Source organism: Panthera pardus, unplaced genomic scaffold, assembly GCF_024362965.1.
Source record: "Panthera pardus isolate Hobbes unplaced genomic scaffold, ASM2436296v1 HiC_scaffold_17, whole genome shotgun sequence".
Lineage (NCBI taxonomy): Eukaryota > Metazoa > Chordata > Mammalia > Carnivora > Felidae > Panthera > Panthera pardus.
The window spans coordinates 85,956,671-85,977,879 of NW_026526732.1; the positions used below are offsets into that span (position 1 = coordinate 85,956,671).

At 31.7% G+C, this 21,209-nt stretch overlaps 1 protein-coding gene across 48 annotated transcripts in view; it reads right to left on the reverse strand.

Moving 5' to 3' along the window:
- Window positions 1–21,209, reverse strand: part of RIMS1 (regulating synaptic membrane exocytosis 1) — a 489,827-nt gene that overhangs the window by 98,228 nt on the left and 370,390 nt on the right. For 19 of the 48 annotated variants that reach the window (XM_019417693.2, XM_019417701.2, XM_053904726.1 and 16 more), the window contains 2 exons: window positions 9,766–9,878; window positions 4,068–4,234 (listed from right to left, as the gene is read on the reverse strand). The exons of 15 other annotated variants lie outside the window; for them this stretch is intronic. In XM_019417693.2, coding sequence (XP_019273238.1) covers window positions 4,068–4,234; window positions 9,766–9,878 — 280 coding nt within the window. Of the gene's footprint in view, window positions 1–4,067; window positions 4,235–9,765; window positions 9,879–17,887; window positions 17,976–21,016; window positions 21,047–21,209 lie in introns of those variants that run through there. 14 more of the 48 variants (XM_019417684.2, XM_019417685.2, XM_019417717.2 and 11 more) reach the window with 2 other exon arrangements.

The following is a 21,209-nucleotide window of genomic DNA, read 5'->3' on the forward strand; positions in this document are numbered from 1 at the left end:
CATACTTGAGTAGATATTTGGTACATAATCATCTCAAACACAAAAGATTCAAGTGATGGCCCATGAATCTCTACCCCTCTTTGAAAATGATATTTTAGAAATTGTTCATCCAAACATATTTATAGTTTTCAACCTATAGACATCCTATAAGTGCTTAATTCTATTTGTCCTCAAACAGGCTTTGAAACAACTGTATAGTCTTTTATCTTTAAGGCAGAAAAAGATGCTAATTAACTAAAAAAGATTTTCTCAAATCGCTCACAAGAACTTTTCAATATACTAATTGATATCCTGTGAAAAAGAACATTGTGGAATAAGTTTGGTACATTTTGGAATAAACAAAGACAAACAAATTGTTTCAAGAGAAAACTTCCCAGGACCTTAAAAACAGTAACATGTACTGTGAATCATAAATAGGAAATTGTAGTAAGGAACATCTGGAAAACTATAAATTGCACAGAAGGTTGTGCAGCCATTTCTTATTTCACATGTGCTTATTTCAACATTTTCTTGGTTTATAATATACTTGGTTAGAGGAAATCAAAACTCTACATGGTATTTTAAGTACCTACATACTATGCTTTTATATAATGTGGATAAGATCATGTCATATAGTTTCTTTCTATAATCCTTTATGAGAATACTAGGTATTTGATTGGCTTTCAGGGTACTGAATACTGTCTTTGGAAATGCTATAATGTCCTCTCAATCCTTGTGTTGATTTTCAGAATGAAACTCATCCAACACATCATATAATAAAACATGTCTTGTGTCATAGGAAAATTTGAATATATATATTCCATATATTTTCAAGTTTTCATATACACGTATCTATCTATCTATCTATCTATCTATCTATCTATCTATCCAGATAGATAGATAGATATAGAATGAGCCCATAAAAATAGATTTAGGGCATCTGGGTGGTTCGGTCAGTTAAGCATCTGACACTTGATTTAGGCTCAGGTCATGATCTCATGGTTCGTGAGATCAAGTCCTGTGTCTGGCTCTGCACTGACAGTGCAGAGCCTGCTTGGGATTCTCTCTCTCTCTGCCCCTGCCCTGCTCATGCAGGCTCTCTCTCTTTCTGTCTCAAAATAAATAAATATATATTTTTCTAAAAATTGAAAACAGAGATTTAAACTCTTAAATGGATTATAATCCCCTTGAGTATGTAGCCTAGGCATTATACTTTAAGTTAGTGTTGGAAATAATGGTGTCTTCTTTCATGATAGGAATTCAAAAGTTTGCTGCTACTTATGACATATAAATGCATTCTATCATCATAATTGATCAAACTTGTTCATCTTTTATCCATGAACCTGAATAAATAGAATTTTAAAACCTATGCAGATGTTAGTTAAAAAAAAAAAAGAAATGAGAAGCAGTAATGAGAACAATCATTGTGTTACTTACGACAATAGGGAATATTTAAAGGCTGATGAGCCTGCAGACATTGTTCTAATAAGAGAGACACAGCATTTCTATATTGACATCATTCTGTTCTTTTTTTTTTTTTTTTCATTCCAAACCTCCTCTCAGGATTTTACCACATGGTTGATGATGGATGCAAAATAACTGTGTGTGTGTGTGTGTACAGGTGCGCTTGTGTGCCTATGAGGATATGTGGGGAGAAGAATGTATATGAAAAGATAACTAGACTGAAGTCAGAATAAAGAGCTACCCATATCTCAGTTTTCCTCTCTCTTCCTCCTAAGTATTCTAAGAAATCAAAAGTATACCACATACAGAGAATCAATCACTGGCCTAAAGTATGGGACTACAAGAAAAGTAATTCTTCATGTTAGCTTAAGGGGAAATTTGTTTAGTCATTAGCTTTAGGGACTAAATTTACATAATCCACTTATATATAAAAATAAACAACAACCCTCTCAGCTCATATGTGTTCTAAGTTGCAGAGAAGGGAAAGGGAGCTGAAAACAGAAATGCCTAGAAAAAACTGATTTAGCACTTATATTTAGCACTTTTATTTACATTTAGCACTTATATTTAGCACTTTTAATAATAAGAAATTATTTGTACCCTTCTTAGGTCCATGCCTATTCACACCACCTTCAATAAGTAAGAAAAGTCATGTGAGTCAAGGAGACAAAGAATCCTCTATCTTTTGTTTCCTATCTTGACACAGTTATAATTAGTGTTGATTTCTTAAACTGGCATTATCCCACAAAGTAACACTGGTTCCAATATCCTACCACGTAGTTTCTTCTGAACCCCTTTGTATGAAATCACAGTCCTTTATTGCACTACCTAGTTTCTGTTCTTTGCTTTCTTCCTCAAAAATCACACAGCCAACTTTCTCCTAAAGACCAAGTTTTGAAGAATACTATTCTCTTGAAATTTCAAGAAATAAAAATGGGCCCACAAATTATTCCTGTAATTGACTAGTAATATGAATTCTATTAACCAGTAATATTTTATAGTGTAGGACTCAAGGTACTTGCCTCTATTGTGAATATAAATACAAATTACTTTAAGATTTAGTTTATAATTATTCAGTAAGTTGTTTTTAGTGATTAAATGTGAAAAGTCCTTGTTGAAGTCCTATTTATCAATAATTTTGCTAAACTGAATAGGTTTTGAAACATAATATCTTAATATTTCAATTAAAAGGAATCCATTAGAATAATTTTTACCCCTTGATCCTAAGCAGCTCAATGGGGCTATGTCTTTTAGCTCTTCTAATTCTATTTTAAGTTTTAGGGAACATCATATTCTGTTAGGATCAGATGCTAAGAATATCATAAATAGAGATAAAGCATATTCTATTAACATCTTCATCAAAGTTGAAATTGCTCATGTAGATGATCAGAATATGACACTGTTAATTAACAGTAAGACAATTACTCTCAATTTGCTTTAGCAGATGATGGAGGTACAGGGAAATCCAGGAAGAAGGAATGCTTGAACATATTGTAAATCATCAAAATGTCCAATAACAGATTTTCAGAGTATTAGAAAGGTAATTTCTCCTATTCTGAGCATTTATGTCTCTTGGGCCATTCATCAAGCCCCAAATTCCTTCAATGAAACTTCTATTTCTGGAAACTAGTTAAGAACAAATATAAAATATGCCTTGCCCATATTGAGTCTGCTTTACATAAGATGGCACTTGGATTCCTGCAGTCTTTTCCCTTTCACAGCAGGGTATTTTCATTGTAAGAAGACAAAAGCACAGTTGGAGATTTAAACAAACTTCATGAAAATTTGTTACAACTCATGTAATGTAAACTAGGTATGTATACTTTGTATCACATCTGTTCAATCCTACTCTGAAAGCAGACCAACTACAATGGGACTAAAGATATCAGCAAACTAAAGCCCACAGGCAAAATGTAGCCCACTTCCTGTTTTTATAAATAAAATTTTATTAGAATACAGCTATGCTCAATTGTTTGCATAGCTTTCACACTCCAATGACATCATAAAGTAAATACAACAGAGACTGTTGTACATAGCCCAAAATATTTACTAGCTGGCCCTTTATAAGAAAGATTTTTTGACACTGGACTAAAGAATGCTCTGTGGATTTAATCGTATTAGAAAAAACTCCTGTAGGGGCGCCTGAGTGGCTTCATTTGGTTAAGCATCTGACTCTTGATTTTGGCTGAGGTCATAATCTCAATGGTTCATGAATTCGAGCCTCACGCTCAGAGTGGAGCCTGCCTAAGATTCTCTCTCTCCTTGTCTCTTTGACCCTCCCCTGCTCATTCTCTCTCTCTCTCTCTCTCTCTCTCTCTCTCTCCCCCTCTCTTTCTCTCCCTCAAAATAAATTAATAAACTTAAAAAAAGAAGAAAGTCCTGTAAATGTGACTCCAACAATCTTTAAAATTATGACTCTGTCTATAAGGTAGACAGTACCGAACAGTCTACAGGCGACATTATACAACAACAAATAAATGCTCCACCCACTCCAGTCCCAACAATGTTAGTGAAATGTTTCTGCTACTTGACCTAAACTGTTTTTTAGTAGGAACATTAAGAAAGCTAGTTGCATTTTTATCCCCATACAGACCCAGTTTATATAAAGAGTATTGCCAACTCACCTGATCCTACCCCTGGGGTGCTCAGATTGCTCTGACATAAAGCTTGTGCTGCTGAGGCGTGAGGCACTGCTGGTTCGGGAAATGGCGGACACATCACTGACATCACTATCTGATGATTTGGCAGAGACGTTATCACAGCTTCTGTACTGATCTTTATGTATGTTATACTAAAGATTAAAAACAAGAAAGTGTGAGCTCCATCATCAGGTTGTGGGAAAAGAGACATACACGGTGAGGTTAATGACTACTTTGCCTACACCAAGTAAAAGTGTACCTTCATAAAAGTAGGTGTGGAATTTAAAATAATCCAAACACAATGTAATATATGATTTTCAGTATAAAAATCCTACATCCTCTGAGCGGTAAAAAAAAAAAAAAAAAAGAGGTTTATGAAGACTGAATTATAAATCAAACAAAAACTTTAAATATTTGGGTGGAAAATTCACTGAATAAATTATTGGCAAATACTTGAAACCTCAAAATTGTATTAGGTACTTTTTCTAGTGTATCGGTTTCTCTATTTTGCTTTAGTTTTCATAATTACCCATTTTATTCACCTCTACTCTAGCAAAGTATAGGCTGCTTCTATCTGTCTGTATTTTTGATTCTTTCTAAAATGATTCAATTTACCTACATATTTTCCCTATTTCAAGACATCACATTGTTTCAAATTTCTTGAAAAAAACGTATGTCTTCACAAAGGGCTGTGTCAAAAGCTGAGGGGCTGTGCCAAGGAGGATTAGAGCCATGGAGGTAAAGACTGGACTTCAACTTTCTATTATAATTAAGTAGAGATTTTCAGATTTAAACTATCAGCTCAGTGTCAAAAGTAAAAACAAAACAAAAAAAAAGGATTTCTATTAAAATTAGAATTTACACTATATCTTGTATTTTTAAATTTGTCTTTGGTATTCATTACTGAAGATTTTAGAATTCATTAGGTAAAAGATTAAAACAGGCAAAGTTGTCAGAGCAGCTAATAAGCTCTTCTTCTTTCTACTTGATTCTTTTTGCAGTGGAACAAATAGCAAATAGCTTCATATATCAGTATTTTATATATATGTTTTTATTATAATAAATAGGTTATAATATAACCACTTAAACCTTATATATATAATTTTGAAATACCTAATATATTAAGTGATTCTCTTATGTTTTTTACTGGAAGTTAAGTTAATATAACTTATTAACAAAAGGACACATAACTAAAAGGAACACATGACTAAACATTGGGTATTTAAGTTTCTTATCAAGTAATTTAATTCTATGTTTATACATTAAAGTGTGAAAATATCAAATGTTTATTAAAGTTGTAGAAAAGCTCATCCATTCTCTGATGTTCCCTATCAGATAACTTTTAATGAACCTAAAGTAATCCATCTATTTATAAAAATTTGTATAAATAATTGTCTTGCTAAAGTACACTAAATAAAACGATGCTAAAAACCTGGATCTGTATATACAAAAAGAAGTATAAAACAACAGTACATTTTAAAAAATGCTAGAAAAGATAATCATGTTTATTTAAAAATTCCTCAGATAAGAATAGTTCAGGCCTGAGGTATTTACATGTTAGTTTTAATTCTTTACTTCTCATGTGTATGTACTGAGCAAGGAACTTCACATCAAGCATGAAAACAATTCCAAATTATAGAATATCAATGAAATTATCTTTCCAAAGAAATTTTTCATAATTGCATGACTTGTTTTTGAAAGCCATATATCAAATTATAATCCAAAAGAAAATTCATATATGTCCAGAATTGAGCTATTTATACAACTTGACGTAATCTCTAACATTAATATGATTTAAGGTAAGGTGCATTTTAAATTTATGTGGTAACGTTTCATCATCAAATTCTGTTACATCTGATTAACATGATCCTCACATGATTCATTTCAATCAGAACTATTTTTTATTTACAGAGTAGATGTGGTAAAAACTAAAATATGCTGACAGAAGGATCTAAATTTAATAGTAGTAGGATACAAACACAACTCCTATATTACTTGTCTTGGAAATGATTTTGCTAAGTACATAGATCATGTAATTATTACAATGTTTCCAAACATATTGAAATGATAGCTTGTCCATGAAAGAATATGAAAGAATTGGGTTCTAATACAATAAAAATGTACCCAGCTATAGGAGATTTTTCTGGCATTGTGTTGACACCCAGAACAAATGTTCCCCTTATTTGGCAAATGCCCATAACATACAGTATAGACTATAGCATCAGGGTATGTGTGTGTACATGGAACTAGTTCTCCTAAAGAAATCTGGCTTTTCTGTAAGCCATCTCTTCTTCAACATTTTTGTATATAGACTTCTGCTATTTCAGCAAAGTGATAAAACAAGGTATCTTAAAAAACTAGATCATATTAAATTTTTCTATGTTGGGCGAAAGAAAAATCCATCATTCTCACACAAGATCATTTTTCTTTGCATTTAGTTATTTGAAGGAAATGAAAGACTTTTATATTCGCCTTTTACTATTTACTTATTTTCAGAATCTGTTAGAAATTTAAATAATGACTTTGACTTTTAATCAAGCATAATTTGTTAAATTTCCTATTTATCAATTAAATATTTTAATGGAAACACATTAACTATTATATTATTTAATATTTTAATATAATAACTATTATATTATTATATTATAATATTCTATTATATTTTTAGAAATATAATATCCCTAGGAAGAATTTATGCTAATCACACAGCAGGGAAATAAGTCATTGATGTGAAGGGAGGCTCTAATTATAGGGCAGCTATTTTTAAAAATAAGTAATAATAAACACTTAACAGCTACCTACAAAACTCATCCCATTAGTCTTGGTTGCTGTTCCTGGACTATAGAAACATAAACACTTTTTAAAATGTGAGTGCTTAAATGAGAACTTACCCTCCAATTATGAATTTCACCCCATCACTAGGGAATGTAACACTGTATACCATCATTGAAAAAACATCATGGTATCACATTTCAGGGATCCTAAAGCAGTCTTGTATTTTTTTAAAAGAAAAGTTAGTGCTAATTCCCTACTCAGGACAGTTAGGGATGTTCCATATTTTAAAGGAGGTGCCAGGTTTGAAACGTTTTAGGAATTATAGTACATTTGTCTAGTAATTCTTTGCCCTGAAGAAAATCTAGTTCTATTGGTGTTTGGTTCTAAACATTCTGAGAATAGTTAACTAATTTCTAATTTGGCAGAATTTCAACAAAGCTATTCCTCCAAAATGTCAAATGGATTAAAACACTAAAACAGAGTCAATAAAGGAATAAAGTTCAAAATTTAATGTATATTAAATTTATGACAATGCTTGTTCTCAACTATATGGATAAAATAGATTTTTGTAAAGTTAATTATAAAATGGTTGGGGTAAAAGAATAAAAAATGAGAAAGACTTTCTTAAGCATGTAAAAGAGTTTTGAGTTAATGGAAATGAAATTACTTAAAACGGAAAACTACTTACATGATTTCCTAATGAAATGGGAACTACTTAAAAATTTATTGTAAGCATTAGGCCATAATATGAATATTAGAATTGCGGAGTATGTAACTTCTGCTTGACATATAAAATAAAAAATAAGCTAATTATTTGTTATCCTATTTATTTTTCTTATCCTATATTCTTATAAGTTCTTAAAGATACCATATCCATGATCTCACATTTATTGATATAATTTGTAATAATTTTATTTATGTAACACAGTAGTATCAATTTATGCCATAGGAAAAACAGTAATATATTTGAAAGTAATGTTTTGTTTTTTTTTTAATATTCAAATGGGATGAGAGAGAAAAAGAAAAAGGATGCTTGTGTAAAGGAGGGGGCAAAGACAGAATGTGATAGTTTAATTGTATTCAAATTAAAAGCCCTGGAAGAACTTATGAATCCAACTGGGATGACATGTACATTTCAATGATACAAGATGCAGAACAGTAGTACCTAAGTTTAAGACAAGGAGTTCTAGGGCTTATCACTCCACAGAAAGGCTTTACTAATTCTGGGTGAGACCTCAGTTTTCATAAGCTGGGTAAATAAGAGAGCTGGAATAGAAGATCAATTTCATCTGATTCTAAATTTCTATGAAATCAGAGAACTTGGAATCTCCCAACCAAGATAAACCTACTTGTGATTCATCGTGAATATTAAGTATTAGTGGTTGTTTAGACTTCTAGGGCACTTCGTTTTTAGATTTTTTTTGATCAACTGATTAATGATTAGAGTCCTACTTCAGAATGACCAGAAAGGTTTTCAGTATTACCCTGATTGTTTACCTCTTTCTTGCTTCCTATACTGGCCCTAACTCCAACTCAATGTTCTATTTGACCTTATCCTTTGACATGATGCTAAGAAACCAATGAGGCATGTCCAGTTTAAAGAACTTTTCTAAATAACTGCATCCAATGTGGAGGCAGAAGACGTACATCATCCTGTCTTCTAATCTCTACTGCGTTTGTAGTAAAAGAAAACAAAGATGATGATGATATTCCTAAAGAAGACAAACAAATAAGATAAGTGATAATAATTAAGAATGAACTGCAGGGAAGACTTGTGGAGCTAGAATCAGCAACTCTATGGAACATCAAGATATTCTGCTTGCTGTTTTGTTTTGTGTTGTTTTGAATGATTTTTACTGTTTAAAGTGTTGTTTCAGATTCCTAGGATATTGAGTCTCACTGAGTCACATCTCAGTTGGAAATCCTCCTGCAACTAACCTAAGATGTAAAGTGATAAACTGCCTCTGATACATACGACTCTATATGACAAGTCATATTTTGTAACCACCTCTATTTTCTTGCATTAATCTCTAAATATCTGAGATCAACCTCTAACATTTAAAAATCAGTAGGCTTTCCTACAGTCATATTTCAAATTAACAATATTGATTTAGTAGCTGTTTTTTTTTTTAATTTTGAATTTCTAAAAAGTCATTACTTCCAAAAGGGCTTCTTGACATGAAATTATAACACAGGTTGTTCTGTGATGGCTGGTGCCACTTTTGTAGTATTAAACAAACAAAAAAAAAGGATTTTTAAATAAACCAGATAGTATATTTAAAATTGCTTCATGAGGTATACAATTCTACGCATATTTTAATTAAAATTATTAGGTGCTATTTAGCAGTTTATAGACTCGTAGTGCATCCTTACAAAATAATGCTGAAATATAAATTAAATGTTTTAATGCCACTTGAAATTGGGTAAATTTCAGTTTCTAAGAATTTGCTATCACTTACTTTTCTTACTGAAGACAGATCAATAAGAAATCTCACATTGCACAACTTATGTCATTCACTAATAAATCTCAATAGTGAACATCAACCTAAAATAGTACTTAAGACTATGAATTTACATCTTAATATTTTAAATGCAATTTAAGCAATAAAATGGCTTCATGTCTTGCTTATGTATAGGAATTTGACTATTGACAACAGATCATTGAGAGACTTTAATAATATCAAGTATTTACATTTCCTTTTTAGAAAAAAACATTAAATCCAAGTTAAGCATATTTTTAACAGAGTTATATATCTTGTGAAAATATCAAGAGGAGAGAGGTTATGATACAAGACCATCACCTGAATGATAACTTCTCTCACACAACTTGGTGCTTACTAGTCCTACCTGCTATATACACTGTACATTTTTAAAAGGGAAACTCTTGGTTGGATACTACTTGTTTTACCTTGGAATATTGCTCGCGATCAAGTTCTTGACTAGAACCAGACCCTGTTGTCTGCTTAAATCGATGCACTTTCATTTTCATCTGTCTTGTTCGCTCCTCCACTACTAAGCTTGCTGCAAAAACACACAATGGAAGCCTATTAACACAGGCGAAGCACTTTTAGGAACTGAATGGTTTAAGATTGCAATTCTTTTGATATGACTTCAATTAAATGAAAATTTAGAAGTTAACACATGACTAATAAACAAAATCCAGAATATACAATGCTATCACCTGTTAATTTAAAGATGAAAATGACTCAAATCACACAAAATGGGGAACACAAATGTTAGTAACAAAATATAAGGACCCTGCTGCTTCTTTACCTGATATGAAATATTTTCAATTCCATTCATAAATGACTATATGAAATCAGATTTAATTGTGAAAATATGCTTTCAATTTAATCAACTGGTTGTTGCATGTACATATATAGAGAAAACAAATATGCATACTGAAGACATCACACATATATGCACATGCTTAACATGCATGCACACACCCACTTAACATCCTCAACTAACAGCAGTCACCTAAAAACTATTTTAATTGGTAAGCACCTGGTTTGCTGAGGCACTCTTATTAAATCATTAATTTCTACCTGTAGCATTTCATGAATATTTCCAGTCTTAAAAACGGACTAAGAGTAAATATTAGATTTCTATTTCTGGTTGCTCTGTCTGACCACATAGATGAAATTCCTATGCTTTGAAAATGTGACATAAAATGCTTAGCTATTTAAGTTATAATTTGTAAAGAACTGCATTACATTTAAGTCTTTATTAATCTCCTGAATAGCAAGTGTGACTGTTTAGATGGGAAAATTATAGCTCAATAAAGTACAAGTTATTTTAAGTCAGAATCCATCAGAAGCAGCTTAGCTTCAAGAGCATGCCATTAATTAATACATTTTTACAAATTAAGGGGAAAAAAGAGCCAAGTGTGCAGAATCAACTCTTCAAAACATACACCTGTATTGTGTGAGTCCTATTTTTATTTTTTACAATTTATCTTTTGACAATTTCCTGGACTATTCAACCTCTGCAACCAGTGTTAAGATTTATTTTTAAGTTATGTATATATATACATATATATACATTTATATGTATATGTGTGTGTGTGTGTGTGGTGTGTGTATATATATATGTATGTATATATATATATATATATATATATATATATATATATATATATACACACACACATATATGTATATATATGTATATATGGAAAAATACCTATTTGTATGTGATTAAAGTATTGGGGCTTCTGCCAAGAGGGCCCAGTGACTTAAAGGATAGTATAAATGTTGATATATGTGACTTAACTTGGCTGATGATTTTATCTCTTACAAAGAGTTTATAAAGATACTTGTTGGTAAATTTTACCACTGCAATGATTAAAGGTCTATCATCCTTGATAAAAGATACTGATACCAATTATAAAGATTATATAAATATGTAGCTTTTATTGTGTGTACAAACTAACAGCACAAGAGACAAATACATTGTTTTAAATGTGTGGATAAATATTTTAATTATATTTTTAGTATAAAATTATTAGATGTTTAGCTTTGCTTATATTCAGTAAATGAGATAGACAGTATCAATCCCTAACATCACAGTTTTGTGAATTAAGCAATGATGCACACTTGCTTTGGAAATGTTGACAGGAAATGATAACTGTATGATTAAAAGATGGCTCTATGGAGATCTTGAGAGAAGTAGTTCAGAAATGTATACTTGACAGTATTAAAGGAGTCATAACAAGTACTAGAAAATAAAAGGTTACTTGAGATTAATTAGAAAATGAGAAAAAGCTATTGAGAAATGAGTAATATTTGCAGAAAGCCATAGGCAATACAAGAAAATGCACAATTATCTGTTCTCTGCCTTCTGCCTATTTTGTGGTGCCTCTGGACCCTTGCTCAGTCATTTGCTTTGAATTTCAAGGAAGTTAAATGAACTGTATGTAATCAGTTATACTCTACACTTAAAACTGGAACTAACTCAAAGCCATCTTTGTGATAAAAGCAAATTTAAATGGTATTAGCTTCATATTCTCAATAAATTATACTAATTTTAAGAAATTTTTCACATTGATTAGCCCATAGCTTTGTGACCTTCACTTTTAGTATCATGAAATTCCTAGGGAAGACAGTAACTTGACACTGAAAAGATGATTTCTCAAGAACTACTGGCCTGAAGCAATCTGAAACAGTTCTGATGATTTTAGTCTGCCAGGACAACACCTCATGTCTCTAAATATGACATGGCAGCATTTAAATCTTTATTTTGAAAAACTGAAAACGAAATCATAAGTAGACAGGGGTAGCCTAAATAAAATAAATCCTAAAATGGTTTTAAATGACTTCATTTTGACCTTCTAAAAATGATTAATAAACTATCTTTATTCTTAAAGGAGTGAAAGTTGACATCTTTTAATCTGTTGAAGAAAGAAAATGCCCAAAATCTGACTCAAAACCACAAGTAGACTCCCTTGACTAGCCAGCAAAAATATAGTTGCCATGCTGTCCTCACTGCTTGCTCTCAGATTTCAAGAACAGAAGCAAAACGCAAATAGCTTATCATTTACTTACTCATAATCAAAAGATCAGATAATTCCATAAAATTTACATTTTTAAGTAGTTCTCATTATTTCCTTATGGTTTGTACATTAGTGTGTATTCTGAAATAACTTTATACAAGTTCTTTATACTTTTTACAGAGTTTGCTTACTTGCATTTTATTTTTAAACAATCTATTTTGAAATGAAATGACATTATTTCTGAATTATTGGTATGTCTATCTAAATAGTAAAAACAAATATATGAATTAAAATATTTATCACAAATTTGAACCAGATGACATGATTATTAATGTACATGATTTATACAAAATAACAGATACTTAGCAATGATAAAACTAAATTGCATCCTTGGAATATGATTACCTGTTGAGTATCCCAATATAAGGACAATGAGCCACAGCCCATAGAGCTCAAATATCTTACTTTGAAAAGAAGGATTACTAATCATCATTTAAAATTTTTGTATTGACTTTTAATGCCAATAGCAAAATTAAAATATGAAATATCTTCCAATTCTCCCCATAATCCTAGCATCAAATTCACATTTAGGAGTATCCTGAATATTGGCAGCATTGTAAACTAACAAAATCATTAAAATGCCAGTTGCTCGTTCTTTATAAAAAGAATTTAAACATTGGAGGACTTCTGGGTTTTAAATTTTTTTTAATTTCAAAACTGTCACATACTAGAGAGTTAAAAAAAATACGCTCTCATTTTATACAACAAATGTAATTATCATGCAATTGCATTTAATCTTTTAATGAACATATAGTCATTAGATACAATATAGTCAAAAAAGGATGTTTCTTAGAGACTGTTTCAGCTAGAATTGCAGATAGAGTGACAGTAATAAACAATTTTTCTCTACCTCTAAGGTGCAATTAACACTATAATTTTATACAAAAGTTCTTTAAGTTGGAATTATTCACTATGCTTTCTAAAAGCTGAATGCTGTGTTTGATGTTGAATTGTGTTTTTTAAAAAAGCAGATTACTAACTTACTTAAAAAATATTCATTGAACTTAAATCTGTTTTCTTAGGTCCACTTTACTTTCAGTTATTTTTAAACTCTGGAATTTTTATCAAGTGAATGTCTATATATCAAATATGAACTCAACATTACAATTAAGAAAGTATAAAACTAGAACTTTTTTACAGGTTAATTTAAAATCATACTTGTGAAATTATTTCTTCTAAGCTCAACAGGGACTCTTATTAGAGTATGAAAGATGAGAACAGTAAATATGATTTTAAAGTCTATAATTTATTACAATTTTCTAGTGGAAAATATTAGATACTATTAAGAAGTCAGAGTAAAATAATTACTCCCTTTTCATTTTCCAAATTTTGTGATGTATTCTTAGTTTAATGGTATGGATGATCTTTGATGAAAGTACAAATAAGCTGAAATCATTTGCAAATACTGTGTTTGTGCCTGCATGAATTTCTTCCAATTTTATCTCTTTGTAAGACTATTTAAGATAAGGCCTGTGACTTAAAAAATAAAAAAAATAAAAAGCTTAAGAATCTTTAATAAATCTTCCTTAACCCATCACTGAAAGCTATATATATATAGTGTGTACATATGTATATAGTATCACCTCCACTAAAAAGAATGTGATTTTTCTGGGAAACTCCTTTGACTTACCGGACATTTGTGATTTGCTTAAAAATATTTTAAATATTAGAGTTAAGTGTAATTTAAGATAATTATAATGTAATCATTATACTTTCTTAGATATATTAAAAATATTCATAAATTTACAATTATACAAAGATAAATTTGCTCTGAATCTTCATTTCTTCCTATGCATCTACAAATTAACATGAATTTGGAATTTCAAATATTTGTGTTTACAGGCAAAAAAGAAAATCCATACAATATGTTGTTAAGCCTTCAAATACTTTTGGGTATTCCAAGTGAAACAAAAGTGTAAAAGAGAACAGGAATAATAAAATTTCTATATTAGTAAATATATTAAAGTAAAAATATTATGATTATTTTACTTTGTAACAAGGTGAGCTAGTACATCTGTCAGTGGTGACACAGGATCATATTTGGATAGGATAACTAAGCTTGTCAAGTCAACTACAATGTGTTATCACACTTTGTGAACAGAAAAGTTAATGCCTCTGCTTCACTGCTATTTAGTAGTACAATGAGTCTTCAGTGATAATGGAGTCCCATCTTTGCTCCGATGTCTCAGAGAAAGCAATGATAAATGACCGCATATCTGGAATTTGTCAGGCAGAATGAAATAAATAAATGAAACACCTACAATGTCTCAGTTATTGACAATATTGAAAAAAATTTCTTCTCTGAAGCATTTAAAAAATCACTGATAGTAGGAACTCAAACATAAGAAACAATATAATATGAAACATGGAGACTATAAAGGAATAAAAGATGACAAATATTTAGCTAATTGATTTTGTAACATTATAAACTATCCACAGCCTGAATAGAAAGATGGGTTGATATCTGAAAATTTTAAAAATGTAATACTAATCTCTACTAACAGTTTTTTAAGCTTTAGTAGAGCACATATTGTTAATATGTATAAACATTCTCCATACATTTGGAAGCAATGCGGCAAAACGGTAAATCCCAAGGATGGGGAATGACTAGGCATAGATTATAATCTTAGACCCATTACCATTCATTGGTTCATCAGTGTTGCCTTGATCAATTCCTGAGACATTTCTTCACTATGCAGTTGTTATTTATAAAATGATTAAGACTACTCAGTGTAACCTCCAGCTATTGTGGTTTATGATTTTGTATTACTTCAGAAGGGTATTAGCAAGGTAATTTTTCCATTTTCAAAAAATGGAAAACTACAATAATGACTTTCTCACTTGCTCTAGTACCTAATTTCCAGCATTTTAAAATTTGCCACCTTGCTACAAATATAGATGTTAAGGGGACAAAATCACCAGTGTATTTTACATTATTATTTATTATTATGGTTTCTTCTCAATTAAAAAGTATTCCTTGCATGTTCATCTTATTTGTGGAGTCATACAAATGTAGTAAGCAACTCTGATGTAATACTAATATGTCCTCTACCTTCCACACACATATACAGTAGATGTACATGAAGATTTAATGTCTAGACTATTTTGACTACACAGAAAGGCCCAAATTCTGGGTCACTTTCTCAGAATAAAGTGCATTTCAATTTGCAAGGGTAGAAATGTGTCAAATGGTCCCCCTTGTGCTATTGTATGCTTCTCTTAAATATGAAGGATTGTGCTATGCTAGTAGGAACAATAAGAATACAAGATAACATCTGGCCAGCATGGGAAACATTAAACACAACAAGTAAATAACATGTTAAATGAAAACACATTGCCTTTAAAGGCTTTTAAAGAAAATAGCCTGTGTTTTGGTATATCACTGAAAGGCAGTATCAGCATAGGCAAAATAGGTAATCTGTATATATAATCACTCAAATCTCACTGCAGCCAAAGCCACATACCATCACTTATAGCATGCTGATTTTCACCAAACTGTCGAAAACAAAGCTCAGGATTTCCAATCCCAGACATCACTTTCAGTGTTAAAACTGTCAAGCACTAGAGCAACACTGAAAATACTAGTCCAACACCTCACAGGTAAGAAAGTCAGGCTCCTGATGAAAGAATCTGCCATTTTACCTTGCTCTTTTATGTTTCACAGGAATAAAAGGCTTTTTAAATGTTTTTCTCTTCTGAGAGGGAACACTATTTTCCTTATGAGACACTTCTTAGGATACAGTCTTCATGAAAAGCAGCCCAGGTAGGTAAGGCTTCTCTGGGAGAATAACAAAATCATTCCTCGAGGGGCCATGTTGCTTATTCCAAATGATCTTCAATATATTTATCCATAGTTTTCATTACACTGACGGCAATTACACTTCAATTACACTGACGGCAGCAGTATCTATCTTGAAAGGTTTGATGTAGCGTAACTACTAAATTCAATATCAATTTTTTGACAATCTCTTCCCTTTCTTTTGTAAAAAATATTTACCAATTTTAAAACTTGTTAAAAATACACTATTTAAGGGAAATATATGTTGTTAAAAAAATCAAAGAGCTTATGCATGGCTAGACCTCTGTCTGCCTTTTAGTCTTCCTCTGCACTTTCCCCACAAATTCCAGGAAGAAAGGGGTAATAATGTTCTCCCACAATGAGGCATATATTGCAAGCTGAGCCTTAGTTGATGTGTTAAATACTCTGAAGTTTTAAAAGTCCATATACTATTATAAATAACCACACATGAATCAGCAGAATGGGAAAATAAGGTTAAAACCAAGAGTTCTGGGATGCTTGGGTGGCTCAGTCAGTTAAGCCTCTGATTTCGGCTCAGGTCCCGATCTCGCAGTTTGTGAGTTTGAGCCCCACATCAGGCTATACGCTGACAGCTCAGAGCCTGGAGCTTGCTTCAGATTCTGTGCCTCTCTCTCTCTCTCTTTCTCTCTCATAAATAAATAAATAAACTTAGGGAAAAACCCCCAAGAGTTCTAAACTGTTTCACATGAGCTGCTTCACTCTCTAAAGTTTAAAGAGAAGGCTAGAATGACAACTATATTTATGGATTTGTGGCAAAAAAAGAAATGGATAAATTAGACACTTTTACTAATATGAACAGTCATTCATAAATATTCATTATGTGTTCAAGAAAAGCAAAGCCCTGGAAGATAAAGAAACTTAAATCTTCGAAATCACAACATGATACAATAAGAGGAAATGAAATCACCTGGCCAAATATGCATCCAATAAAATGCAAATAACACTGAAATCCTTTTTTACTTAGTGACAGTTAAAATAATGCTGCTTCTGAAGAATACACAAATTTACTTGTTTTAGCAAAAATGAAGTTACATGATTTTTTCCTACCGTTTTACAACCATAGTATACTCTTAATGTGCAAGTATCATGTATACAATAGCTAAGGTCACAGAAGATTATTAAAATAATGTTTTCCACTTTTTTATATGAATTGCATCTAATTAAGGTTAATGCTTAAGAGTTCCAGAAAAATTATAAGTTTTTTTTTTTTTTGCATAAGTTAGCATTCCAACTGTTCTTGTCAACATTTAAGGAAGGAAATTATAGGTAACTGATTGGAGCATTTTTTTATAGAAACCTTGTACTTTAAAATACAGTTGACTAGAGATAATCTTTTAATAGCCTCTATGACCTGATTGCAATAATTATTATATATCTTATTAGTGAAACTGGAAAACAAAAAGCAACAAATGCCATTTACTCTCTGCCCCTATTCAAATCATTTAATAACTTGAACTCTAATTGCTGCTCATTCTCCATGTGTGTAAATTACATTTTTTATAATAAAGAAAATTCATATTTGTATAAAAGAGAATATGATGTGTTTTGTTATGATTCAAAATTGCTTACAAAACCCAAAAAGTTAATGCGCTTAAGAAATACTATCCAAAGTCACATAAGTTAGAAATTTATTATGATAGTAACATTTTTTCTCACCTTGATGTCATTTAATTTCTGGTTCTGTTTTGATCTTCTTATATCATTATTGCGATGCCCCCAAACTACATTCATGGGCTCTTTAAAACTGTCCAAGAAATGTAGCAGAGAGGGAAAAATTGGCTTACTTTTAGAATGAATAATTTAAAATATGCCTATAAAGCAGTTTGTGAAGTCTAAAATGATATGGTCTCAGCTTTCAACATAAAAGAGGGAAGTAAAAGATAAATAATGTAGTATGAACATTTATAGTTTCTCAAGTTAACTTTTCAACCCCGAGAATGTGTTATCTTTACTCAAATGCACTGGTTTTATTTTCTCAAATTAGTAACTTGAGGGCAAGCCAGGTATTAGGAGATTTAGTTCAGTGGTAAAAAAATGGGTCTTTAGGGGGTGCTGGAACCCCTAACTGGGTCTCTCCAAGATCCTGGTGTTGTAAGTGGCAGATGTCACAGCAATATGGAACCCTGGACAGAACATAGGCTGTGGACTGAAAATCTGGTTCTGCTGTCCAGAAGCTTTGTCACCTTAGGCATTTCACTTAACCCCTTGACTCTACATGAAATAAATGGGTAATAATACCTCCCTTACGGCTGTACATGTGTTGTTACCATAATCATGTGGTACTGCGTGCAAGGTAGGTACTCAATAAATGCTGTCTGAACGCTGAAGAGCCGGTAGAGCAGAGTAGTTAAGAACAAGGTCTTTGGAGTGAGTCTCAGGCCCACCTCCTGTTCTACCACTTACCAAATAAATGACTGATAAAGGGCCAGATTTTTAACCTTCCTAAGCATTAGTTTTCTCAGTTGGAAAATGAAGATATTGATAGTTACCTCTCAGGTAGCGCTCTTGGCCAAGTCATTCACATACAGTAAGTGCTCAATAAATTTTATCTAACATTAAAAATGCTAATAGTATTTAACACCTCTTTTTATGTGCTTTACAAATATATGCTGAAAAGTTATATACCTGCAGTATATATAACTCCCCTGCAGTTAGAGTGACCAGCCACCCCCCTATGCCTGCAACTGTCCCAGTTTAAGCACTGGAAATTTTGCATCTCAGTCCTCCACAAACTGGGACCATTAGCTGTCCCTACAAGTTTGTCTACAACTCATTAAAAGCAAACTCTCATGAGGAGCCCCTTAACCTATATGGTCACCTAGGCATGGCTTGTCCCATGTGAGGACTCAAAACATCTTAATTCTCCAATACGATCCATCCCAGAAAAGATCAGCTCATAGCAACAGTTTCTATGCAAAACAAAACTGTTTCTTTTTTATGGGGTATGTGAGCCTAAAATCTGACTTTATTTAAAGAGATTTCCTGAATGTGCTTCTATTTGTTCTGGGCTTTGAACACTTTCTGTGACTAAGCAATACTCCCTTCGATACCAGGAGAGAGATGCAGCATCCCCTGCGCTCTCTGCCTTGCCTGCATGCATTTTGGGAGGTACCTCGTTGGCTATTTTCAGTCATGTGTGGTTCCATTCTGTGAAGCATATCCATGTCCTGTGTGCAAAGAAAACTGGGCAGAGTGATGACACATCTCATCCAGAACACAATGACCTTGTAAAAATGTCACAATCTGTCACACTCTGCAGGGAGCCTGTAAATGTGCATACTTCACAGAGACTTTAGGTTGCACATCTTAGGAATTTTGTTTTGATTAGCTAATTATAGCTTTTGGGTAGTAATAATACATATGGAAGATCTCTCTAAACAATTATTACCTTTTTCCTTCTTTTGGCTGAATTAATTAGGTCATGGCCCATTTCTAATATAGAATTTTAATTTTTTTATCAACTAAAATTTACCATGCAAATCCAAGTAAATTCTTCTGAACTAAAGTACAAATGTATTGGCCATTTTTATACCACTGAATTTAAAGTTTATTTCTGATACCTGAATTAAAAATTCAGGAAGGCTAGCAATCTATGCAAAATCTAGGGATGTAGACATCTTGGATCTTACTGAATATTTTATTTTTTCTTAATATGTACTTATTGCCTAGTATAGTGTCTGCCAGAATATGCATTTACCAGAATATAGACATATTTTTAAAAATTCAAATTAAATAAGTAATTGAATATTATCTCCCATTTTCACTCTGTAATACTGAGATATATAACAATACCTGAATATACTAGGATTTAGGGATAATGTAGTTGGGATTTGTGCTTATTAAAACAGGATATACTAAAGTATAGTGGAAGGAGGTCAAAAGTGAGAGACCTGGGCTTATAGTCTACTATCCATCAGCAGTGTAAGTCTCTTAATCTCTCATAATCTGAGTTTTATCATTCGTAAAGTAGGGATGATGCTACTCTCAGGACTAATTTTTAGGCTTACCACGTCCACCAAATTAATTCAATCATTAATCCACAATACTGAGTAAATGTACTTTTATTACACTATACAGTATTATTTAATTTTTAACTATTATTAATAATATTATTTCATTAAGCTAAAAACTCATATTCAAATACTTAATTATCAGGTCAACAGTAATACTGAATAGGAAATAGTATTAGCAGCACATGAGAGCAGGTCAAGGTATATGTCTGCTTGAAACTCAAGTCTGAAGACCAAAACTCAACTGTGATCCAAAAGATAAGGTTGGAGGTTACCAATGTGCCAACAAAGCAGTTTAAGTGGGCCAAGAGAAGTAACATTTAAGCATCCATTTCCTAGATGCATGATTGCAGTGGGGACCAAACATTCTACAATATTAGTGCTATTAAAAAGGAAAATCCAGGGATTTTCTATTCCTTTACTGGAGACATTACCCTGAACAGAAAGTAAGAATTAAACCCTTTACATGAGAGCAGGGGAATGGAAACAAACAAAACAAAAATATTTTAAAAATGTGTTATTTTTCCAAAGGAATGGTCAGAGTAGGTAAATTTTAAGACAAAGCACTCTTCATTTTAATATTTTCCTCTGTAGTGTGAACTGTACACAATATAAAATACTTAACATAAAATGCCTTACAAAACACTGTAGGGAAAAAACTACCCTTATGCTAAATAATTTTGCTCATTATTTTAATAAATACAGTTATATAACTCACATATTATGAAAGAAAAGGAATAATATTAAATGGTTAAAAAGTTACATTAATATTTACCTTTTGTGGAAGAGTTATATTTTTCTTGTTCTTCAATGAATTAAATGCACATAATGATGGAAACAAAAGAAAGAAATCAGCAAATTTATAGTTAGACACGGAAATGTGAATCAACACAATGGCATGAATAATAAAAATGCACAACATATAATGTAATATGATAAATCACAATGACAAACCATGAGGAACTCTC